The following is a 27556-nucleotide window of genomic DNA, read 5'->3' as shown; positions in this document are numbered from 1 at the left end:
AGCATTTTGTCTGGTATATTTAATGATACACTCCTTAGATATAAAAGATTTGAGGGTTCGTCTAATTGTTGACAATTACCACAGTTTTAGGGAGGCAGCACGATCAACACCTTAAGATTTAAGAAAAGGTGCATCAAAAAGAGGTGATTTGTTGCTTAAACTGTTATAATAGGATAATAAAAGTAATAAATGTAATAAATAATAATGATAATGTATAATTAGTCAGATCTGAGGTCGTAAATCGCAGTGTTACCTAGATTCTGAAAGAATACAAACATCAAAATTTCAAGCTAAACATTAGCCGTTACTTGGACTTATCTGATAATATAGCTTATAAACTCAATGATACAAATATAACCAATGTTGCCAATCATAAATTGAAATCTGTTGCTAAGGAACTATAAATATTTTACTACACACCTGCTTTTAAGAACTTCATACGCAATAAAAATAAAATAAGTTTCGGAACAAATCACTTAAATTAGATAAACTTTAATCAGGTTTAACAAACTTTGGTTTTTGATTTCTGTATGAAAAAATAAAATAAAAATAAGAAACAAAATTTTATTTTGCTAACTAATAAAGATTTGTTATTTTATATAGTTTACTTGTATTTGGTTAAAAATTTCTAATTTTAAAAAAAAATACAAGCATTACTGCATATTTATATAACCTATTTTTAAATTTTTTAGAATTTATTAAAAATTGTGGTTTATAAAGCGAAAAACTAAAATTTTCCACAGGTGCAGCCAGCTAGGGAGGGGAATAGTCGAGTTGTAATTAGTTTTTTAAAATGTGCTTTAATTCTTGTATACACCGTCACTGTAATACCAGGTGTATAAGTATGAAATGCTGATTTCAGACAACAGATGGCACACCAATCCAGTTTGTGTTATAAAGATTTGACACTGCGTCATTTTGTTGTGTTATCAACAAGTGCCAGATGCGCACGAGTGATAAACTGGAAAAATGTGTGCATAGTGTTGTGTTCAATATGTCGAAATTTATACTGAACAGAGAGCATTCGTGGACAGCACCAATTTTTTGTTTACATTTGAAGAAAACTGCTGCTGAATCATATCGATTACTTCGAAAAGCTTATGGTGAACACGCTGCATCTTAAGATAGGTGTGAACGATGGTTTCGGTGTTTCAAAAGTGGTGACAACTTCGATGTTGCAGACAAGGAACATGGATAACTGCCAAAAAAATACGAAGATGTGGAATTGCAAGCATTGTTGGAAGAAGATAATTCGCAAAGACAAAAACAACTCGCCGAGCAATTGAGTGTTAGTGAACAAGCTGTTTCGGTTACGAGAGATGGAAAAGATTCAGAAGACCAGTAGATGGGTACCACAAGGCCAGAATACCGAAAGAGGCAACACAAAGTCATTTTTCTTCATGACAATGCTCCATCACATACGGCAAAACCGATTTGCGACATGTTGGAAGCACTCAGCTGGAAAGTTTTACCCCATACGGCTTACTCACCAGATTACTGTCTTACTCCTTTCCGATTACCACTTGTTTGTATCGATGGGTCATGCACTTGCTGAGCAGTGCTTTCGATGAATGGTTTGCAGTAAAAGGGGAAGATTTTTACTGGCGTTGTATTCACATATTGTCCGAAAGATGGGATAAATGTAGAACAAGCGATGGAGTATATTTTGAATAAAGTACTTTTTATCATTCTTCCGAATTTAACACGTTTTTTTTTAGACAAAAATCCGCATTTCATACTTGTACACCTGGTATTCATGCATTTGTAACAAGATTGTTGGCAACCTACACTACATGCGGAGGGAGATGTGCGGATCAACAGTGACTAACGAAGAGGGCAGTTGCTGCTCTGCATTTAGAGACAGTACATCTAACTGTGAATTTGAATGTTTTTCATCATTATTAAATTCCAAATAACAAACTCCGTATCCTGAAGTCCACATAGTTCAAAGTGGCGGGATACACATTTAAGAGATTATGCGAGATTTGAACGGCAATACCATATATTTTTGTGTATTTCATTTGGAAAGAAGAGAGTAAGAACAAATAAGTCTGATCTTTTCTTAGAGTACTCATTATATTATATTTTGGTATCTAGCAATACAAAATGTTTGGTTGTAGATGTTGGTATCACTGAAATTAAGAGAGTTTTCGATGATTCAAAGTAGATATTCGTGTGCTGAGTTCCCCCATCATTTACTGAAAATAACGCAGATAAAACGTAACTTTATCTTGTTCGATTTAATATTGTTTTTTTGATTCGTTCAATTTATTGGTGGTTTTTATTTATTCGTCTATTTTGCATATCACTCAAGGGTTCGTTTACATTTTATTTGCTACCTTGAAGTTCCGCCAGAGGGCAGGGCACTTGGCTTGAATTGGGAATTGACAGACCATCCTCACTTTCTATGTCTACTTATATTAATAATAGGTAAATATTTCATCTAATTTTTTTCAAAGAAAGAAAAGTTTGTCATTGTAATATTCTATAAAAAAAAATCGAAGTAACTTAAAACATTCATATTTTGAACACAATAACAAAATATCCAAAAACATTTTTATAACGAGATGGTAGCTGGTAACAAGAAAAATAAATACATTAGATGTAATAAATTTTTTTTTTCAGCATCTAATAAAAATTTATTTCCTGAGATAAAAGAATCAGCTTGCAATTAAAGACAACAAAGAACCCATGTGCTAAAATATTGTTATATTTTACTAGAAAAATGTAAGTGTACACTTATAAACTTGTGGTATAATTAAATACATAAGTGAAACCCCATGCTATACTGGAAGTACGTTTGAAAAAAAAATTACCTGAATGCACTTCTCTTGGTTTTGGTAAATTTGTGACACAAGTATGTGGGCACATTAGCACATTAGCTGGATGTAGTGTGCCTTCCATAAATCTTCTTTTAGTCTCTGAAAGATGAATCCCTCCGAGGGGTGTCTTAGGAAGGTAATTTGGTGGTACCAATGCTAGACAATAAAGACCGACTTGATGAATGGAATCAACAGCTTGTAATACCCGAGACATCCATTGGAATGACTAAAAATGTATTAGTTTAAAATTTAAAAAATGTACAAAACATTAAATTTACCTCCTCTTCACTACAGTCTGGCCTTTGTTCAGCAATAACACAAATTCTTTCATCCCTCAAAACTCTTATACTAAATACCGCAATTCGGCCACGATAAATAAATTTCATTGGCTCAACAGCAAGTACTGTCGCGATAATGTCATCAGCATTATGCTTTCTTCCAGTGACCGTCATTAGTCCATCACGGGAGCCGCATACAAAAACTAATCCGCCTGGTCCTAGGAACCCTAATAGTCCGGATCTTGTATATTCCGCATCAGAAATCGGCTTTCCGTCAGTTCCTAAAGGTTGTACTTTGAAGGTGTTGTTGCTCAGGCCTTGTAAACCCCAATACTGAGTGCCAGTAGCGCCGGAATTAACGCAAATTTCTCCTACTTCATCGGTTTTACATAAATAAGTGGGACCCTCCATTTTTACAACCACTATTACGCAACCTGGCATTACTTGTCCACAGTCTTGTAAGGTGAGCGACGTTAGACTATTTTCTTGGTCTACTCGAACTACACCATAACCCAATCCTTGCATCGAAAGAACTCCACGACCTGTGGCGTTAACTCCACCTCTCCCAGGTCTTCTAACGGACACTGTTAGCACCTCGCTTGAACTCGCGCAAGGACAGATGGCGTCGGCACGCAGCCCTTTAGATTGGAATACTGATAAGAATTGATCGCACGAGCTTAAAGACCAAGGATTAGCTCCGTCTGCCACTAGTAACATACGGAGTGAACCTAAATTAATGTCTTTGTGGTCCTTGGTGGCCAGCAAACCCCAGTGAAGATCTCTCGACTTTACGACAGCCACACAAGCCCGATGCTTTGTAATCATTTGCATCCAACTAGCTGGATTTACCTTCATCAAGGCATAAGGAATGTAAATTACGTGCATGCCATTTAGGACACTTGTTAATACTGAATGCCACAACCCAACTTCCCTTTTAAAATCGAGGACACACACCATGTTTTCTCCTTCGGTATAATTACATGACATGGTTAGCATCCTGCAGTGTTGGACCATAGCAGCTCTCGTTATAGTGACTCCCATCACCGAACCGTCTCTATCTGTGCTGTATTCAATGTACGCCGGTGTCTCGTCGGTTAACCTGGGCGTCGGAGTCCAGTCTTTTGGAGTTTTAGTTAGATGCTCAGTGACGAACCACGTTAGCTTCGGCCAACCTTTGAACTGGATTACTTCTCCTGAAGTTGTTTTAGGTAATCCTTTTAAGCAGGCCTCTGACGTAAGTGCTACTTGTACTGCACAACTGCCCAGAAGAAATCCAATCTGCAAGGATCCAGCATCACGTCTTGTAATTGGTACCTCAATTGGCACTGGAATTATTCCAGCCTGTAAACATCCATAAAACGCACATAAAAAGTTGATGGGATCATTGTTGGGATAGACGAGTGCGACTCGATCGCCAGATTTTAGACTAGTGTCTCCATTTTTACTGAACGATTTCGTCAAAAGAGCATATGCAATTTTGTGTGATCGACTCAATAATTTCCCTGGAATAAAATCGTATTTAATAACTGGAATACACTTATCACTATTTGGTAATTACCGTATGTAAGTGTGGTCGATAATTTCCCATTTGGATCTAATACTGTTGCAACAGGTGCTTTGAAAGTCGCATTGCCATATCTCAATATAGCCGCTTCTAAATTTCTTGGTAATCCAGATGGTATGACTAATTGTTCTCCAACAGCAGGACTCATGTAGCCACCTAGATTGAAATAATGAAGTAAGTGCAAGTTTAATTCATAATACAAGAATGCAATAATTTGATAACGATGAGAGGTAGATTCGTAGATATACCTTCTGGTTTCGGAGCATTCGGATCTTTTGGATTTGCTGCAATTTCTAATTCTATATCATCGTCTTCATAGAACTCTGGTAGAGGACGTCTCTTAGGCCTTTTTAATGTGTTGAGCAGTTGTTGGATTTTCGCTGAAACTTTCCAGCGCCCTGTCCCAGTACCTATGGTATCGTCAGATGTAGAAGAACCATATCTATTGACTCGGTCGGCTGCTGTCCTTCGTCCACCTTGAGCTGTGTTGTGAGTAACGTCAGGAGGTTGAGAGTCTATAAAAAACATATTTTTAGGAAAATGAAACCTAACGACTTAAAAAAAAACTCTTAAATTAAAAACGCAGCAGCAAAATTAGAAAAAAAGATTATCTGTAATAATCTTATTTTTTAAAAATATACCCTACCTATCCGTTTCCTGCATCAATGTCTTTAATTTTTCTGAGCAGACAATTTAGATTTATTTGAAAAGCAATATATTACTTACAGGGTCTAAAATTCTGCATAACATCACTGATGTCCGTTATCTCTTGTCTACTTCTCTGGTCCCAGTTATTTGGCTGTGGTAATCGAGGTCTGTGATGTAAGGGTGGTGGTGAACCAGTACTACTAGTATCAGATAGTGGAGGTGGGGGAAATATTTGTGGTGTACCCCTATCTCTTAGTTTTTCTCTCTCTGGTGTACTTTCCACTGTTTCTTCATTAACAATACTGTCTTCGTCAGAAGATGATTCTGAAATTAACGATTAAAAAATGTTAATTTTAAGACATTTTAAAAATGACCCAAGGTTTTTTTATTTGATGACTCACAGAAGTAGTAAACTATTTACTGCATATTTAATTGTGGACAAATATTTGAAGAATATCTATTGTAGAATTAATTTGTTTTATTACAGTATATCTTTTTAGAGTTGATCTTTTATGTAACTTTTTTGAGTTTGCACTTTTTTAGATGTAGACAGCTGGAACTACGACTGTTTTAATTATAAGTAAGTTTTATTATATTGGTATTGCAATAACAAAAGATGATAACAGTGGAAGTAAACAAACGTACAGTTAATTGAATGAAAATTTTCTTTTATTTTAAAAAAGGTGTGGTTTCAGCTTTTAAGGGAATTTTTGTTCAGTGTAAGCAAAGCTTCATTAATTTCAGTCTAAAATATTGACATGTGGAAAATAGAAAAGTTTTTGTCATATTTAGTCTACCAAAGATGTACCTAGCGTTTTCTACTAATGAGCAAGTACAAAATATATACTATTTGTGGGTTGAAACAGAGTAAGATGTGTTGAAGGCATATTTTTTAGTTCTATCCCAGTATTAACGACATTCTGTATAAAAATAATTAATATCGAGTATAACTTGTATTAAGCAAGAATGTAGATTATCTCTATTAAAATAGTACTTATAATTTAAATTACTTACAGCTTTACTTCAACGAAATTACTATATACTTACCAGAATCGTGTCTGTCCCTGTCTGGGCTCCTAGCCATAACAGAGGTTCTTTTAGAGGGCATAGGCATTGATGGTTTGTGCCTGTTTTGCATAGCTTGTGCGAGAGCTTGTTGAACAGCCTCTTGCCGTACTTCTAAAATATTAAATCTACCTTGTAAAAGTTTGTATTTTTTTTTTTAAATTAAATTTTCAGTTTAGCAAGACAATTTATAAAAAGATTAAAATAAGCAATAACTATACTATACATTAATGTGTGTGCACATTACTTGCTTAATATAGTGACATGCATTTTTTATAGATTACCAAATAAATCAGACACAGGACACAGGTAACTAACGTCAGTCACTTTGGATACGTTATATACAAATAGTGAAAACATGGAAACTTTCATCTTTTTATCATTCACTTATTCATAAAGAATATTAATTTAAAACCATGGTGAAAATATTAATATTCAAAATTTTGCACAATTTATGTTCTTTTTCATAATTTCGGCATCAGAAAGGTATATAAATATGGTATATAAAAAAATATATGAACAGTAAGTCTAATACCTCTGCCTATGTGTTGAGATAAAAATATATCACCATTCTTCTCAACTTTCCAATGGAAAATTGAAACATGACGAATTTTTGCTAAGTTAAATTTTTTCCGTTTTTCTAATAAATAAGAGACAATAACCATAATTCTTACCATTTGAACATATCTTTTTTTATAGACAATTTATGCATGGCTTTAATTTTCTATGGTGCAAAGTACCCAAGGTGAACAGATTTTCAAAAATGTCGAGGGGGACATAGCATAACAGCAGACTGCTTCAACGTGAATAGTTCCAATTTAATTTTATTAAAAATAAATAAGTAAATCCATAACATATTATATACAGAATGTCAGGAAGGTTCATATTGGATGTCTCAAATTTTTTTGAAAATTAACATATTGTTCTCACTACAATAAAATTTATGTCGTATTGGAAAAATTTATATATTTGTGCAACAATTTCTGTAATTTTATTTTATTATATTATTATAAGTTACACTCTTGTGAAAAGTTTGTTATTTGTGCAATTTTTTTTATTCTTGAAAGTTTCTTAATATGAAATTGTAAAATCCTGCATCTAAAAATAAGTACCTACAATCAAAATTTTAAATGGTGTCAATTTTTTTTCTTGGAAAAGAAGAAATAAAATTTTAATGAAGCTGGAACAAAATTTCTAAAAATTGTAGCAAAAATATCCGATTAATGACAGCTAGTAGCTAATGTATTATCATTATAATATAATATATTGTACAAACAGAAAAAGAGCTGCAAAACTTCCAAAAATAATTATAATTTCCTGGGAGGAGGTCACAGAAGTCAAATTGTTCAAATCAAAAGTCAGATGTTAGCTCAAAGGACAAACCTCATGAAAGGACGATTATCCTCTCCAGGATGTTTGGTCACCTTAAGGTACAATTTAATAAGAACATATAACATTGGGATGTGGATGCATTAAAAAACCACAAACTTTAGGAAAAAGTAAACTGTTCTGTTCTATTTAAAATAAGTATTCTGTCGAGAAACTACATATTATAACCTTTACTTTTTAAATATTAGTTCTGAGAATAATGGTTGATCTGTAACGATGATGATATGTGCTGTCTTTAAAATTGGTAATGATGTTTATAGGCGATGCTTACTAAATGTAAATATTAATCAAGTTTTAGAAATGAACTCAATAATTACATTTTCATTAAGCTCTGGATAATTCAAACAGAAGTAAGCAAAAGTAATCTGTGAAAAAAGAATTTATAAACTTTATCTTCGCCACTAGTTTTGAAGTTTATATACACAGATATATAATTTATTGTCGCCTTTATTTTTTTTGTGTTTAGAAAAAGAGCTAAATTTAAAAATTGTGAATAACTAGAAGTTTTTTTATAGTGATATTACCAACATTATACAAATTATCTTTATATTCTATGTTTATACATGTGTACTTATAGGTGTACAGGGTGGTCTGTTAGTGGACTGACCTTTACTGGCAATTAATATAAGTAAAAAATAAATAATTGAAAATATTTTTAATTGGACAATAAAGAACGCGCGTATATGGAAACTATAACTTCCATAAAATTGCATATGCTAAATTTGCCACAATTTTATTTAATTAATTAAGTTTTTTAATCTGAAATCTAATATATAAATAATATAAGAAAACATACAATTTCTAGGTCAATGATTTTTCCAGACTGTTTATAATTACATTGTATTTAAAATAATATTAGGAAAAACTTAAAATATCCAGTGGCGTCGAATTTCAAAGGTTTAGTGATAATATCTCTGCGAAGCCTTTCTGAATATTTCTTCAAAATACTTCTATTTCTCATTTTGACCATACAAATTTAAACTATACGATTTGCCAATTACTCCTGAAACAACCCGTACAAATAAGAAGCAAAACAGGATGTGGGGGTGAGATATAAGCTACAAAGTGTGGTAAATAAACCTTTATTGCACTTCTACTTAGTGCCTGTTGGTGCAAAGCATTGCTTTGTATCTCCTGGTGAAGAGCGAACTACCACCGTAGGTATTATGAAAGCGAGACTAGTGTTGTGGCACAGGCGAAATAAAAAAGATTTTTAACTATTCATACTGTGGGAAACAACTACTCTACAGATTAAAGCCCCGTCCAGCATTAAGATCTTCTATAGCGCAGTTGTTTCTCACAATATCGTTAGTTAAATCAAGTTTGTATTCAAAAGATCCTACATTTTTTTATCATTATACAAAAAACTTCCAGTTCACAAATATCTACAATTTTTGCATATAGCATTTTTTTAAACACAAAAATATGAATGCTAAGGAGGGTGATAATCGGTAAGCGGCTGCTATCATATTATTTGATCGTTTGTTAGTAACTGGTAAGTGGTTAGTTAATGAACATGATCAATGTAAACAGTGGATGGTAGTATTAATCAGTATAACATGATAAATAATATACAAGTTGTTTTTTTTAATGCACAATGTATGTAACTTTTGTACAGATTATTCAAGTGATTTTTTTTTGGCATCGGTTCTGGTTGACATGTTTATGTTGACAACCAATCAAATGAGAACAATTATATCATTAGATATAAAAGAACAGAAAGTCAATGATTTATATCGTAACTAGAATATAACACAGACTTTGGTAAATGGTAAGCTTTGGCATTTGAAATCAGTAACTGCTCAAGTTTAGTGCAAGTAAGTGATAAACGTTAAAAACACTTAAAAAAATCAAGTAATAACGTTCCGCAAGTTTCTCATTATACCAGACAAACCTAAACTGGTGACAAACCTAAACCGTTCCTAATTAAACTGATAAATTTGTTGGTGAGGCATCACTCCAATATTTCATTTTGGTTTTTCTGATGAACTAACGGAAAGGGAATCAGCTGTTGTCTAGAATGATACTGCCATTATGACATTTTATTTATCAGTTACGCAATTAGTATTAGTTCTTTTTAAGACTGTTTTAAATCATTTTGCTATCATTTGAAGTAAAAAATGTGATGACTACTGTAAAGTAATTTACAATAATTTTATAGTATAAGATGAAATACGAATATTCTAAAATGCTGATATTAAATATAAAATATTAGTAAATTAGTTTTTAGTAACACTGCTCTTTATTTACAGTTGCCCAGTGACATGTGATTGTGATAGCATTAAATATACAGGACTGGCTTATTTAATCAATGGCGATAGTCAACAGTCTACTGTTTTCTCTGTTCCTGTTTCCTATTCCATCAAATTTTGATACAACAGTAAAAATCTGCTCTGACGTCATATATCCATCTGGGTGCAGTAAGAAACTCTCGAGTTATGTCGGTTGCTACTGTTGCCATCGTCTGCAAATGACTTCTCCGGTCTTATTTAAACAACTAGATGATTGGCTTTAATCATATCATTTGGTTTTAAATTTGTGATGTCATTATTACGACGGGTAATAAAAAAGTTATATTTTTCAATACAAGCTTCTATAACTTCAAATAATTCACCCTACCTGCCCGACAATGTTTATTTCATCTGAAATAAAACATGTTTCCTGTCCTGGCCTTCAAAATTGGCATCACTATCCTCTTTTCATTAGTTATCATCTACAAAATGAGGTTTTCCAAATAAAACGAAGTCAAATGGAGCCAAATTCGGACTACATGGCGGGTGAACTAGCATCTGTCTGAACAGAGCCTTTAGACTACTGCAGATTTCTAGAACTAAATATTGATATTTTTACTTTATTTCAAATGAATATTTATGGAATATTGCTGTCACAAATATTTGTAGTCAATCTTTCAAATAAATATCATTTTCTTGCACCAAACAAAAACAGATATTTTAATTTTAGCTGTTGCAAGCTCAGTAAAAATTAATAAAACCCTATTTTTCTTTAAAAATGTACCTACAATAATCCAAGTAGGAAGCACTGTTTCTCACTTGCAACACATATATATTTTAATTTTTCAAATTTAATGATGTCCACGTTAAACAAATCATGATCTAATATGGTAGAGTAATTATTAAAGACTGACGTTAGAATATTTTTTGCAGAAAAATGAATTATGTGGAAAATTGCCATCATCCATAAAAACTGCCCTAAGTCACACATTTACAGTACCCAGGTGACTGTCACTATCTTAGAGAAAAAGTCAGAGCCTGCATCCAAAAATTTCAAATAATTTTCAGAAAGTTGCTGTTTTTGTTTATGTCAACAGTTTTGGAACTTTTCTAAGTCATAATAGGATAACAGCATCACGTCACTGTAGGAGACTCCATAGTTGGAAATAAAAACCGATTCGATAACTTCACTATGGCCCCTACAGCATATGCAACCATGGATTCGAAAGAGATATTGACCAGATCATCAGGACTATAATGAGAATTTCTATTTGAGCGAGCATAGTTTCAGAATAGAAGAGTTTTCCCTGAAATTTTTCACGGAAACGAGAGCTGGCGAGACCAGGATTGTGGAGAAATATTTAGTTCTGTTTGGGTAAGCGTAAACTTTTATAACAGAAGATAATTTTTCTCATTTTTAAAGCCGGAATACTTATTCTGTAATAGGTAATAACCGTTATGTCTTCGACGTCCAAAACAAATGTGTTGTTAAAACGTTCTGTGCAAATATATTTAATATTTAACCACTTTAAAACGATATTCAGAAACAATTCTCGTTTCCACTTTCCTGCAAACGTCAGGATTGGTCGCAACAGAAGGTTTTGTCATAATATGCTGCAAATAATCTTTTGTTCGTGAATATTTTTAGGGCTATTGTGTTAATTCGTTAAAAATTTGATAACGTTTTGCTATGTTGCAATTTCATAAATCCCGGCTGTTGCTGGAAAACCCTTTATAAAACACAAAATAATGAATGAATTGAAATTTTACACACAACCAGAAAAGCTTGTCAGAATTGGATGCTGCTAGTCAACTGTTTTAATCTATGAATGTGTATGTAGGTATATATTTTCTCAAGCACAATGAATTTTAAGAACCGTAATAAACCAAAACAAGGAATGTTGACCTGGTTTTGTATTCGACAAATTAATTTATAACGTCACAGATTTGAGTAGATATTGCTTAAACCCCATTCACAATCAATTCGCGGGCGAAGTCTGACTTGGCCACGCGTGCTTACCTTTCGCATTTCAATGTAGCCGTTCAGAATAAAATCTCGAGCTGGCAAACGAGTTGAAGTGCGCGTGAAACCTCGCAAGCTGCAAATTTGACGTCCGTGCCGACTTCCGTGCCGGTTAAGGGATATGCGCAATATGATTGTTTTAATAAAATGTCAACATAATTTTAATTTTATGGAATTTTGAAATTAGTTTAACCATTATGTTGATTAACCACGATGGAAGAATGGGAAACTTTTTATCCCCTCTTTTACAGGTAACAATGCTGTTGTTGTTGTTACTTAAAAAGACAGCTATTATAGCAATTCGAGCAAAAAAACTCCATTAAAAGACTTCTGGGTCTTGGGGGAGTAAGACCAATTCTAACGGCCCGGAGAAATCATGAATTTTATGAAAATTTTCTTCGTGAAGCTCGTTTCAGTGAGCCCAACATTTTTTTTTCAATTTTATAATCTGTCAGATTTATCATAGTGGTCTGTAATTGGAGATACACTGTAATAAAAATTCGTCGCTAAACTCGGGAGCAGCTTGGAATTGGCTCACTTTTGTAACGGATTCCCATGCGAAGGTCAAGTTGGATACACTATTCGGAGATTGTGATGATGTTTATTCAACTAGACCAGCGCAGCAATCAGGCCCCGGGTTTCTAAACATTAACCTATATATATGAATAAGCTGATGTATCAAGTTTTAGCAATAGGATAAAACGATTGGAATATTAATACGATACCAACTGTGAAGTAAGCTTGGTCGTGTTTTTGTTACTTTTCAATAAAATCTAAATAAAATAGTTTCTGACTTGAATTTACTTCACTTTAATTATTATTATGGATTATTAATCTACATTTTAATTTAAAATTTTGAAAACAAACAAAATATAAATATAACCTAAAGTATACAGCTAAAACAGCTGATTTAAGTTGAAGCCAACGCGCATGTACCAAGTGTCGCCTGAATTTTATTCTGAATGGTCAAATCCGTGCAGACTTTCGTGCCGAAGTGTAAGTTGGCTAGCAAATTGATTCTGAATGCACCTTTAGTTCTATTTCGGTTGACCTTGAAGCAAACTGGCGCTAAATAAGATTCGGTAATTTTACTAATTTTATTCGCTACAGCGAATAACGTTGTCGCCTGTTGCTACCGCCTGCCACATGTCCCGATATGGGAAGTCTACCTTTAGGGGTTTAGGACTGTTTTATAAATGGTAACTAATAATTTCTTTCTAAAGAGGCCTTCACATGACGCGAAGTTCGATGACTCATGAAGCAATTTACCAGGTGACAAGAAGTCTTGGAGTTCATGCTAGTTGTGGTGAAGAACAGTAACAGCTTGATTTATGGGGATTCACTCTCCGCTGCGGGAGGTATGCTGTTTATGATATACCTACTTTTTCGGTCAAATCTTACTATTAGTGGTTCAATCGCATATTTTATTCTGCATTGCGTTTCTACGGCATCATATTCCAACTTTTTTTTATTAATATTTTTTTTTGTAAAGAGGTGGACTTTGTCATAGAATCAGTGGCGTACGAGATAGTTTTCTATAACTTCCAAGCCATATACTTATTTAAATGGGACACATGGGTATGATCAATGTATTCTATGCACCAACGAAAAAAATAGCGGGCATAATTAATTTACGAGAATAAAAATTAATTTTTAGTTTCAACAAGATGTTCCGTTTAAAACCGCCCAGTCCGATATCTCGGAAATCAAAAGAAATGTTGAAGTTCTGCAAAAAATACAGTGTTCAATGTAGTTAATCGACATGACTTGTTTTTTGAATGCAAATGGTATGACGTGAAAAAAATTTTAATTTCTTAGAAACCTTTGTAAATTATTATAAACAATTTTCGAAAAATTATTGGTGCCTAATGCAAACTGAAAGTATATTTTTATGAAAACAAAAGTTATAATTTCTCCAAAATTCATTTTAAATCGCAAAATTTTTTCATATGCGTCCGCCGTCGGGGTAAAATGGTGAGTGAAAATTATTTTATTCAACTTCCTGTTTGATCGGAAATTCATTTGCTTTTCTTTAATAAACTTTTTTATTTTTCCGTTAAATTAAATATTCATTTCAAAAGGACAATGGACAGACATAAACGAACTAAAAAAGTGAACTGTACGCTTGTCAGATTTAACTTCAATGTATTTCTTCTATCTAAAAAATCAATTGATCGAATAAAATTGAGGGTTTAACTGATTTACATATCTGTCAAAGTTTATACAAGTTGCGCTTCAAATTTTGGGATTTAGTTTGAAAAATTTGCTGATATTTTTTATTAGCAATTCATTTTGTGTAAATATGTATCACATTACTATATAAGTACTGTAATACAACTATATACATACTACATTCTTTGAAATTACAATTTTTTACAAATTCAAAATCAAATAATCAATAATTTCGTACGGGAATAAATTTCATTATCTACCGTTTCAAAGCTCCTAAGACCTAAGATTCATCTCGTTCATCTTGAAAACCATTTTTCGGAAATTGCACCTATTACAAAATTTTCGAGGTTTTTCAAAAGAACAACTTTCTGAACACGTAAACATTATGCATTGTTTGAATGGAAATTTTATAACTCCGACTTTCGACGTTTAATTTTTTGAGACGTCTTCATTCCTTTCTGTCTAGATAGGTACCTATCTCATTGGGTAATACGAAAAACTCCTAAAAGTAGCCCTTTCTGTATAAACTACAGAACAACTTAACTCAATGAAAAATTCTCACAATCAGAAAAGAAAAATAGATAAATTTATTTGACTGCACAGAAAATACATAATATATGTTTTGTAAACTTTATTACTGTTCTTCCTCGCTATTAAAACATCCAATGAAAATAACAAAAGAAGTATTATCAGGTGTGAGGACTAAAATGTGTACGGATGCCTATAGCTAGGATTGTAAACGCTGTTTTTCAAAAAAAATTGGTACCTACGTGTACTGAACAGACACACAATATTAATTTATCCAAGTGTGAAGTAGAAACCGAAGCTTGAATAACAGGCCGACAATATTTTAACCCAACAACACGAAAGGATTTTGGTGCGCTGAATTTGAATCCGAAGTCCAAATTTCTCAATTGGCTCTGGTTTTCGAGATATTCTAACCTAATAGTGCCAACATTTTTTGACATATTTGAGGTTATATTACACGGAAAAGTAAATTTTTTGCTGAAACGATTAATGGGGTCTTAAAGTACTATACCTACTCTTTAAAACGCACTTGGATTTATCCCGACATCATTTTTTGTCTTTGAGAAAATCGCTTGTTGAAATTTAGTAGTTTGACTTATTTTTCGATTTTTTAATATAGGTACTGAAAACACAGCACCACAAACCTAAATTCATCGGCACCCGGAAGTAGGTATTTTATATGTTTTTGAGGTGACTGATCACAAATCTGAACTTCAAAATACTCTATCAAGTCAAATTTTGCAATAAACCTAGAAAAAATGTCTAAAAATTCGATATGCATTTTATCAACCTGGAAATACATTTACATGCAAAAGAGGATAATACCCTCAATCTCGAATTCATAAACCATAAACACATAAACCCAACCAATAAATCCTTAACCTATAAACTCCAAACCTATAAACTCATCCCAGAAGCATAAACCCTTAACTCTTAAATCCATAAGTCTATAAACCCACAAACCTGGAACAAATAAACCCTAAGCCCATAAACCCTGAACTTAAATCCATAACTCGTAGACCTCAATCGTAAAATCTTCAAACCTGGAATCTCAAAATGCGTAAAATCTAATTCCTAACTCTAATGTGTAGTCAGTCATATTCAAAAATCGAGAAATAAGTCAAACTACTAAATTTCAGCATGCGATTTCTCAAAGACGAAAAATGATATCGGGATAAAGCCAAGTGCGTTTTAAAAAGTATAGTGGTTACTTTAAGACCCCATTAATGGTTTTACCAAAAAAATTTACCTATACATGTAACATAACCTCAAATGTGTAAAAAATGGCGATTTTGACACATTTAGGTTAGGATATCTCGAAAACCAGAACCAATTGAGAAATTTAGATCTCGGATTCAAATTCAGTGCACCAAAATCCTTCGCAAAAATAGATTTTGGTTTCTGGGTTAGAGTCGGCCAAAGGACCCCGCACAAAATGAATGGAAATTGGGTCCCGCTAAATTTGGCTGGAATTGTGATATGTTATAGTTCTCGACATTCTGATGAAAAGTTGTCACGGGCCCAAAGTGATCCTATGAATAGTAAGTAAGCTTCACATTGATGGATTCAAAAACTGAGGCATGTAATGAATTTTGACCAGTAGGTACAATGCTTTTGGGATCGCTGAACGTGAATTCTTGGATAGCTTAGCTATCTAAGGTCACCTGGATGTCAGGTAAAGATCGTTTCAAGGTCAAACTGAAGAAAAGACTTGTATTGAATTTGAATATTGAATGCGGAATTTGGTGTGATTCAGGAGGTAATTTTAATTTATTATAGGCACCTTCTATCAATCATTCATATTACAATTGCAAAAGGGAGAAATAAGAGGGATATTTTGTTTACTAATATTATCACAACATGGCATTTTGGAGACCTATTGAAACGGAATAAAACGAAATTTACCACTAATATAATAAAATTGTTTGAGGACATAAATAATTAAAATATGTTGTTGGCCAACTGAACTTATAATAGAAATTTTCTACACATTATATACAAATTACATACTATAATTTTTTACCTTTAGCAGAATTTTTTTTTTAGGGGCGCCTATGAAACTCATAACTCATTAAATTTTATTACCAGACGTTTTTTGCATATTCAACTGACTTCGGAAAGACTATAACAATATAACTGTTCTCATTATATCCTTTTATTCTTGGTTGTCAAATCAATCAGACACAATAGTTATACGAGATATGGCATTTAAAAGAAATGCCCCGCATTGTTATGACTGAATTGTAATGGCAAAAGCATTAATACATTACCTGAGTGGTACCTGCTCTCGTTACGAGTAAGGCGTCGGTTACCCCGACGCGTAGCTCTAGCGGCTGGACTGACCCCACTTCTGACCTCCTTGGGTTGTCCATCACCCACATCTACATGCAAAACAACACTGAGCCATGCAAACCACAAATTGAACGAGAATATGGTACTACTAAATACGATATCGGATAGATATCAGGAAACTAGAAAACGCAATTTACAAATTCGTATCTCCTTCTTCAAGGACTAACCTGCTCCTGAATTGTTTGTGAATTTTATTGCACTCCAATTTTATAATAGATCTCTTTTGTTCCAGTTTAAGTTTTCAAATCCTGGTACCCTCATACTTGTCATGTTCTTTGTTTAAAAATGAATAAGTTTATTTTATGGGGGTGGAGGAGTGTTTTAGAATAGGTACATCTCATATTTTTCATATTTCAACACAACTTCTAATACTTTACACATTAGATTTAAAGTTTTCGTAGTCTGGTAAACAAGGAATTTTAAAAAATGGCTAGTCAGGTATCTATTTTAAATAATAACAATAATAATAATACTGACTATAAATTTCATTTCTTTTGCTACAAATATATGAGTCATAAATACAGGGTGTAACAGCAACATCGCAACTAACTTTCAGGAGTGGTTACTCTTTTCAAAACAAAAATAACGTTCTTTTTTTTTTAAACGATTTCTAAGGTTCTACGATTGTTCAAATATTGAATTTAAAAGACAGTTTTGGATTAATCACTGGAATGCCAAACTTTACTGGCGGGTTTTACATCACAAACTAACAAAAAAAAGATCTGTAAACATATGTCCGGAAACGTTTGTTTTTTTGAGGTATAGGCATCAAATTTTGAGAAAAATCTACTTGTTTGAAATTACAAAGCAACGACTGAAGCTATTTCTTGCAAATTTGGCATACAGCTTCGATTTCTAAAATTGTCTACAAACGTATACGCATGACAGAGGATCTTTATATTCACGATATTCTATTTTTTTTTATAATTTCGGCGATCGATAATAATAAATAATCCCCAATTGGAAACAGGTGGTGGCTTCGAATTAGGAATCTTCTTTTACAGATTCGGACAGCCCATTTCCAATGACAGCTTTTATACTTCTTGAGTTGTTTTAATTATTTTGCTCTAATTTTTAGGTAGAATTTATCCGGCTGGTTATCTCTTATTGAAATAAGTGCGAATTTGTACAACATTTTAAATTATACCAATTTTTTTAGGTATTATATTAACTGAATACATTAGACGCCTATCTTTTACCAATATTGCCTAAATGTTCCAAATATTGGGCCTAGATTTAATAGTCCCTAGTAATACCTATTTGACGCCAATATTGGGCCCGTATCTTGTGCTACTGGGGATGTGGATAGCTACTATGAGTAAACTACAGATTGCAGTACAACTTTGAGGTCTACATCTTTAACGGTACTTGATTAATTGATCAAAAACTACATTTCTCTTATAAAACGGGAGCTCATCCAAGGAATCATTTTCGAAAATAATGTTAATTTTCTCTTGTTTATTTTGACAACAAGAATCAGTCCTGAAAGATTGTGGTAACGTCGCTGTTATACCCTGTATAAAAGAATGTTCAATTTATTTTTTTAAATGCCTATTGCTCAAATGCTAATGATCAAACTATATTTTGATTAATAACTTCTTAAATCGATGGCTCGGCAGTACAATTATGAAAAAATTAGTTAAGTTTGAAAATGGTATAAAACATTTTAAGATAATAGAGGGGAGAAGATAGATCCGGCTATTATCATCATTACTCCACCTATACTGCTAAGTACAACTGGTCAAATACTTGTACACTGTAATGTACAAATTAAAAAGAGAACGCTCATATAGAATGTGATGAAAATGCAGGCAATAGGTAAAGTAACAGCACACTATATAGAGATACAGTAAACCAAATTCCGTGTTGTTTTTGGACCATAATCCCTCTATTATTTCATCGTGAGCCTAATAGTAACTGTGCTTTGGTACATTAAATCTACTAGGATAATTTGAAAAATTCTCAACAAAACCACATAATATTATAATTCTTCAAATTGTCGGAAAAATCATTACATAACCTCAATTAGCTTGATCTTGGAATATATATGTCAATTCATTAACGTATGAATATCTAAGTGAAACATTAACAAGTTCATTAAAAAAATATAGAGAGGTGTTTTTATTAATAATCTGTTGCAAGTAAAATAAGATATCTAAATATGGGTGTGACAAGTTCTAATTAACAAATTTATGTGTTCTATTCCAAAGACATGACGTCGAACCTCCAAGAGAGATTAAAGGCGCCTAATTAGTATACATAATTTCCTTTTATATTTCAATACTTTCTCTTTGAACGTCTAGGCATAATCCAGTGAAATTCCAAAGTTTCTATACCGTTCCGAAAATTCTAAACATATTTATCTGACAAAATTTGGTGGATATCAAGGATTTCATTTAGTTTTGGAAACAAATGAATATGATAGGGCCAAATCCGCAAAATAGCCTAGATGATGCTAACTCTACCGTCGGAATATTGAGCACATCTTGCCAGAATAATAGCGTGATGTTCTAATCCAATTATTTCACATTGATTCAAAAAAGTATTGTCTAAATCGTCATTACTAATAAACTGACAGATTAGTTTCAAGTTTATAGTTGTTACATTTATAAAGACAGATGCAGTTTTGTAGTACAGGGTGTTAGAAGTTTGACTGCCGTAATTTTAACAGACGATAGAATATGTTAAAATAAACAAAAAAACCTTATGACATGGGTCCTAAACTCAACCATTTCCGAGAAAAAAAAAATATCAAAAAATCTAACTTCATCTACAAAAGTTCGATTAATTAAGGAATATTGACATAACTGCGTGCATTGAATATCATAGAACACAATGTTTATGATTTTTTTAACTTCTTTATGCTTAATTCTTAAAAATAATTAACGTTGTAATACATTTAAAATTCGATAAAATTCATATCGAGCAATGTGACAACGACGCGGCGGTTAACACGAGGTACTAAGCTGTTCAGTAATACACAATTCAGTTGGTGTTGGTATCTGGAATTGGACCGTGGAGTGTTTTTTGTGTACCACTATTTCCTTTTCTTGAGGTGTTTTCCAGCGAGTGCCCGAAAATTGGACTCGAAGGTGTCGTGCGTGCATTGTAAATGGTGGTGGACATTTTGAGCATATGTTGTAGTTTCTTTTGTACTTGTGAGTTTAAAAATGACTGAATTTTGCTTTTTGGTAAACCCCTAAATTATTTTTAATACGTGCAATTATTTGGACGACGTGAATCTTTGGGTACTTTAATTACATATTTTTCAAATTCATACTTTGATTTATTTTATTTTATTTAAAAACTGGAAAACAATTGTCTTGTTTCACAATAATAGTTGTTTACATTTTTTCCATAGGACAAGTCTGCCGCGTGCATCAGCTGTGTAACGCTGTTGTCACGTTGTGATAAAACTCCCCGATATTAATACTCGTTGTATTTTAAAAACTGTTAATCTTACGCCCCTGTAATATACAACTTTTTTGTTCATTTATGATTACTCTATCTCATGCTGAAGTTATGGCAGTCATACTTCTTACACCCTGTACTTATACAGACCACGGATTATTCAAATTACTTTCCCCTACTTATGCCTAGACTAACAGAAAAACCAAAGTAAGGCCGACTTTTTATAAATAGGTATACAGCCAGTTAATTTACTGTTTCTACAGGGTGATTCATTAACAATGGGAAAATCGAAAGCTGAAGATACTACATGTGAAATGGTGACCATTGGCGCAAACATTCCTTATCCGAAAGTTGATAGCTTCGGAAATACAGGGTATTGAAAGTTGTAATTTTAAATCGTTTTTTTGCGATTATTCTGAAAATATGTAGGTTAGGAACTTGAAAATTTGTGAAACTATATTTTTTTGGGCGACGAATAAGATGCGTGTTGTAATTTTAGCATTGCTCGTAGAGCCACTAACGACCAATTTTACCGAAAATTTAGTTAATAACTTTTTACCCTGTATGTCTAACATGAAACTTGATTCAAAACCTGAAAGAGCAATCATTTTTCCATTAACTGTATTCTTGTTTCATTTCGCTATCTCGATCCATTTTCGAGAAAAATCGATTTAACGAACTATGTTTTGATAATATGAGAAATTAAAAGCGAAACAAACCAAGTGTTTCTTCGTGTTATTACAACAATTAAGAATGAAACAAATGAAATTCGTAATAATGATTTAAAGTCAGTGTTCGAAGAATCCACCGTTGACATTTACACACTTTACACAACGTTTTCTGATAGCTGTTTAACATTGACAAATTATTGATCAATTAATTCATGAAGTCGCTTCATCAAGAAATTGGACAAGTGTAATGCACCAAATCTGCTGTCAAATAACTTCATGAATTTATTCATCAAGTTCTTGACGAATTAGAGCATGTTCTAATTTTCGTCAATTTCTTCGTGAAGTTCGGAAGTACCAACCCAACAGATTTCCAGCCTCAGATCAGTAATGAGGTTATGTTATTGGAATATGTAAATAATTGTGTGGCGTCGTACTAGTTTTGCATTGTTTTTACTGACTTGTTACTTGCAAACACTAATGTTTATATAATATGTGTCAAAACGGTACCACTGTTGTATCACTATAATTATGAGTGGAAAGGTGACATTTTTGAAATATATTTGCTTCTTTGATTCGTTGGTAGAACTGATTCATGCGTTAAAAAACTTGACAAAGTCTGTAGCAGTGTAAAACCACACTGTTTACCAATAAATTCGTGAATTAATTCATGAAGAACTTCGTCAATTTATTCATCAATAAATTGTCAATATAAAACAGCTATAAGAGATCTTCGAGTTTGGAACAACATATTGGGATTGCGTTTGACTTCGTTGGCAGCGATCTGTATTCTTTGCCACAACTCTTCACACGAACCAATATATTCTTCCAAATAGAAAAATTGAGTGGATTGAAGTCCGGACTTCTGGGTGGCCAAGTAAAAATGCTTCCACGGCTTGAAGAAGTTCCACTTTATTTAAGAAGAGACATGTGGTTCATGCACGACGGAGCTCCACTAGCCAATGCGTGCATATTTAGATGCAGTTTTTCCAAATCGCGTAATTGGCCATATAATCATTTTTGCTTGGCCATCCAGAAGTCCGGACTTTCATCCTCTTGATTTTTCTATTTGGTCTCGAATGAAAGATATAGTTTACAAATAATCTATTGGCTCGTGTGAAGTGTTGTGGCAAAGAATACAAATCGCTGCCAACGAAGTTAGACGCAATCCCAATATGTTGTTTCAAACTCGAAGATCACTCAGAAAACGTGTAAAGTGTATCAAAGTGTCAACGGTGGATTCTTCGAACAATTACTTTAAATCATAATTACGTATTTTATTTGTTTTATTGCTAATTGTTGTAATAACACGAAGAAACACTTGGTTTGTTTCGTTTTTAATTCGTCATACTATCAAAACATAGTGTTCGTTAAATCGGTTTTTCTCGAAAACGAATCGAGATACCGAAATGAAACAAGAATACACAATTAATGGAAAAATGATTGCTCTTTCAGGTTTTGAATCGAGTTTCATGTTAGACATACAGGGTAAAAAATTATTAACTAAATTTTCGGTAAAATTGGTTGTAAGTAGCGCCCTCTACGAGCAATGCTGAAATTACAACAGGCATCTTATTCGTCGTCTAAAAAAATATAGTTTCACAAATTTTCAAGTTCCTAACCTACATATTTTCAGAATAATCGCAAAAAAACGATTTAAAATTTTAACTTTCATCATCCTGTATTACCGAAACTATTAACTTTCGGATAAGGCATGTTTGCGCCAATAGTCACCATTTCACGTGTAGTATCGTCAGCTTTCGACTTTCTCATTGTTAATGAATCACCCTGTATATATTGTGCCGATAGTAAAAGTGAATCCGTTCCCTACTCCACTACTTTGCCAATAGGCACAGATCCTCAGGGCTCAAATTAATTTGGTTTGTTGTAGTTGGAATAAATTTGTAAAACTGTGACTGACCCGTGAGATATTAATAGCTCTCAAACTAATTTAGGTGATAACTTAGGTCTTTAAAACGCTCCACCAGATACAATGTGGCTCAAAATATGCTGATTTACCTAAACTTACCTTAGTTCAAAGTTGCTCCGTTTGGGTAGTTTGGGAGGTATACGGCCCAGAAGTTGCAATTTTGAAATCGTTGTTTTTTTATAAATTGAAAACGCCTTATGTGATTTTGTTAAAATTTGGAAGTTGAAACCGCTCTATAGAACAATAAACCCCATATCAAAATTATGACTAATATCAACACATTGGCGTAGAACTTGGGTTTTTTAGTAATTACACCTTCCATAATTCTACGCCAATCGAAAAAAGAATTTTAAGTACAAAATTTAGATTAAATGAATAATTTACTACAAAAAAGGTACTCTTGAAAGACTCGATTATTCTCATGGTTTATTGGAAATTTCTAATTTTAATCATTGGCAGCAATTTTGATACAAAAATTAAATTAGGAAAAAATTATTTACAATTGTTCCTGATATTCTTCAAATAAAAATGAGACTTTTTAACAAATACGCTTATTTGTTGCGGCGTATTCCATATGGTTTTTGTGTATTAGCTTTTTTCGGTGTGCGTTTTTTTCACAAGTTTCCAGGTACTTGTCTTTACAAAAATAATTTTGTTTGTTGTCATAGTTTCAAGTAAATAAAACTTGTCACATTTAAGACACCTACATTATTACCAAGATTCAAAAGTTTCTCATTTTCTTAATAATTCGAGTTAAATTTTCATATTCTGAAAAAAATGGTCGAAAGTGTGTCAGAGTGTACTCTGAAAGATTTCCAAATCGTCGTATGCTAAGGAACCCAACGATTGCTGCTGTGGAGAGACGTCTTTCCAAAATGAACACGTTTATGCAGACGAAAATCTGCACACAGTGAAAGTTAGACATTTTCAACACGAATTTAAAATAATGAGTGGGCAGAAATAATTGGAAATTTTATCGTTGGTCCTGTCATTTTACCACAGAGACTAACGGGAGAAATTTATTTGGAACATCTACAAAATACGTTGCCAGACTTGTTAGAGGAAATACGCCTACAACTTCGGAAAGATATGAGGTTTATGCATGATGGGGCTCCACCACATTTTTCATTATCTGTTCGTAACCACTTAAATCAACAGTACCTAAACAAATGGATGGGTATAGGTAACGACGCTCCTGTAAATTGGCCACCACGTTCTCCCGACTTAAATCCATTCGATTATATTTTATGGGATCATCTTAAGTCCGTGGTTTACATCACATAGGTACAAAACGAAGAGCAACTGTGGCAACGTCTTCAAGATGCAACAAATACTCTTACAGGTGACGAAGAAATTATGGAAAGAGTAGAATTCAATTTTCTTAGTTGTGTAAATCTTTGTATGCGTGTAAATGGTGGCCACTTTGAACAGCTACTACGACATCTTTATTTATTTGCACTCATGTTTTCCTAATTTAATTTTTGTGTCAAAATGCCAATGATTAAAATTACAAATTTCGAATAAACTATGAAAGTAATCGAGTGGAGTACCTTTTTTGTAGTAAATAATTTGCTTAATCTAAATTTATATACTTAAAATTCTTTTCTTCCATTGGCGTAGAATTATGGAAGGTGTAATTACTAAAAAACCCAAGTTCTACGCCAATGAATTGATATTACTCACAATTTTGCTTGGGGTTTATTGTCCTATAGAGCGGTGTCAAACCGCCCAAACGGAGCAACTTTGAACTAAGGTAAACGACTTATTTTGAGCTGCATTGTATATGGTGGAGTGTTGTAAAGACCTTTTGTATTAAATTCAAAGATTATAATCCGAATACCTTTGATTGTTAAAAGTGACACAGTAAATCTTGTTTTAGAATCGGTCGTATATTACGAAGATACATTTTCTAGTCAACTGATATCCATTTCCATGGCACGAAGTTGTTGGGTGATGTCACGTGTTGAAAAAGGGGTAGTAAATCCAAGACAAAGTTCTTAAAATTCTAGAAGGATGCAAAACGAGCAAAGCAAACAAATACAGGGAGCCAATTCCGCGGGCGAACCTGAATGATATCGTTTCTCGTTGTGCGTGACGCGACGTTGCGTGCGACGCCTGGTGTGCTGTTGTTTTCCACCGCCACCACTTCCACTCCCGTTGTTCCCATTTCCTGCGTCATTTCCGCTGCTTCCGGCTAAACACCACAACACAATGAGCATACACAATGCCACCAGAACAGTGTTAGTAAAGCATTTAATGAAATAAGTCTGATGCAAAGGCGAAATGGAAATGTGCTGTATGAATTAGTTATTAGTTACTTGCTCCAAATTTTACGTATTAAGCTAATGTGTCAATTATTTACTTCAATAAATAATATGCCAGACCCTAATACGATAATTTTAATGTAGATTATTCAAGTAAATGGTATTTAACATTTTGCATTATTTAGTAGCTCTAAGGAAATGAATTAGTATTATGCTGCTATTTAGCGCTACTGGTGTGGTATGTACAATATGTTGCCTTGCGATGACTGTATTAAGCTAACCCATATCGTCTTTGCGTTTTCCAATTTTTTGATCCCATATATTGACCAAGAAATTGGAGACAATATTTCCTTAACTTACCCCTTAAAATAAAAATTCCAATTAGGAATATATCTCGCGACAAGCTTTTAAATCGCATAAGAACATGAACATACTGAATATACAGGGTGGCACAAAAGTATGGAAACCCCTGAATAACTCATCAGGAGTGCATTTTCTTGAAAAATGATAAATAAAAAGGTTTTAGGATTTTTCCCTGGCTATTCAATGGCGCCCTTGTATTCGACCTTGACCTTGACCTTTAAGGACATTTCAAGGTCAAAATTGATTTCTCAAATGGGAACCCCTATTTTTTATTGCGGATTTGGAAAGAGCAGGAAATTTTACGTTCAAGTGTGACCTTGGCCACGACCTTCAAGATCACTCCAAGGTCAAAGTTGTTTTGTTTACCGGAACCGTTACTTTTATTGCGGATTTGGAAAGTGCATGAAACTTGTTTTTCGTAGCTTAACAAAAAAAGTTAATGTAAATAAATGACGTTGACTTTGACATGACCTCGAGGGTCATTGACAGGGTCGTAGTCGAGGCTGCATTTGAAGATAAAATTTAAGCTCTTTGCAAATGCGCAATAAAAACTTGCGTTTTCTATTGAAAACAACCTTGACCTTGGAGACCATGGTCAAGGGGTCGTAGTGAAGGATATGGTCGAGGTCATAATTTGAACGTAAAGTTTCATGCACTTTCCAAATCCATAATAAAAGATAGCGGTTCTTGTTGAAAAAACACCTTTGATCATGGAGTGACCTTGAAGGTCGTGGTCAAAGATACGGTCAATGTCTTACTTGAACGTAAAATTTCCTGCGCTTTTCAAATCCGTAATAAAAAATAGTGGTTCCCATTTGTTAAAACAATTTTGACCTTGAAATGATCTCGAAGGTCGAATACAAGGGCGCCATTGAATAGCCAAGAAAAAATCCTAAAACTTTTGTATTTATAATTTTTCAAAAAAATGCACTCCAGACGAGTTATTCAGGGGCTTCCATACTTTTGTGCCACCCTGTAGATAGTACGTGTCTATTTATCATACTTTTGCTGATGACACGTCTATAAAGCAGCCATATTCAACCTTATTGTGTTTTTTTAGTGTATTTTAATAAAAGCTTGTTTTTAAAATATTTCTTTTACTTTTCATTTTATTCTACAGTTAGTAGCCTTATACATTGTAGTACGTTCGATTATTGTGTATTGTATTTATGTTAAAATCTATTTATCATTTTCTAATTTTTGATTTGATAAATTGTTCCAAGAAATGTTGGAAAGTAAATTTTTTTAAATTGTAGATATTTTGAAAAAAAACGCAGAAATTTTTTTAACACCACATTATTTTTTGTAAAAAGTGTTCTACTAATGAGTTACGAACAATCGAGAATTTAGGAGTATTCTAGTCTTTACCTTCTTTCTAAATTTGTGATTATAATAAATTTTTGCTATGATTTATACCAACTGAGATATGATAAAAGTGGTTTTATAGAACTAATTTTCAGTAGAAACTGACTTATCAACAGATAAATGTGTTTAAATCGTATAGCCCAGTCATTATAGACATGAAAGAGCCTGTTTCGGGAAAAAAATACTATTAGAAGTTTCTCTGCGGAATATTGTTCGGAAACCTGTTATAAATAAAATACCAAAAAATCAACTCGAGGGTAGTTGGGAAACTTTGTTTTAACAGTGGTCAAAGTTATGGAAAAGTGGTTTTTTGACTCACGTAAAAAAGCTATTATTCATAGCGAAAAAAAGTTTATACAAAAAAGGTAGGTATTAAATAAGCCTATAAAATGAAAAAAGTCCGATTAAATTCCGATAATTTGTTTATGCACAAGAGCTCAAAAATGGTCGAATATTGCCGTTTTTTTCAATTGCTAATAATTA

The 27556-nt window shown here is 33.1% G+C and overlaps 1 protein-coding gene across 5 annotated transcripts in view; it reads right to left on the bottom strand.

Moving 5' to 3' along the window:
• The window catches only part of LOC108905810 (disco-interacting protein 2), a 536129-nt gene that overhangs the window by 19105 nt on the left and 489468 nt on the right, over positions 1–27556 (bottom strand). For 3 of the 5 annotated variants that reach the window (XM_018708835.1, XM_018708829.2, XM_018708830.2), the window contains 8 exons: positions 25147–25275; positions 16991–17101; positions 6360–6491; positions 5391–5636; positions 4913–5179; positions 4659–4820; positions 3101–4602; positions 2817–3048 (listed from right to left, as the gene is read on the bottom strand). In XM_018708835.1, coding sequence (XP_018564351.1) covers positions 2817–3048; positions 3101–4602; positions 4659–4820; positions 4913–5179; positions 5391–5636; positions 6360–6491; positions 16991–17101; positions 25147–25275 — 2781 coding nt within the window. The remainder of the gene's footprint in view (positions 1–2816; positions 3049–3100; positions 4603–4658; positions 4821–4912; positions 5180–5390; positions 5637–6359; positions 6492–16990; positions 17102–25146; positions 25276–27556) is intronic. The other 2 variants (XM_018708831.2, XM_018708832.2) reach the window with 2 other exon arrangements.

The sequence above is a fragment of the Anoplophora glabripennis genome, unplaced genomic scaffold (genome assembly GCF_000390285.2).
Source record: "Anoplophora glabripennis isolate ALB-LARVAE unplaced genomic scaffold, Agla_2.0 scaffold191, whole genome shotgun sequence".
NCBI classification, from domain to species: Eukaryota; Metazoa; Arthropoda; class Insecta; order Coleoptera; family Cerambycidae; genus Anoplophora; species Anoplophora glabripennis.
This window is presented reverse-complemented; position numbering and strand designations above follow the sequence as displayed.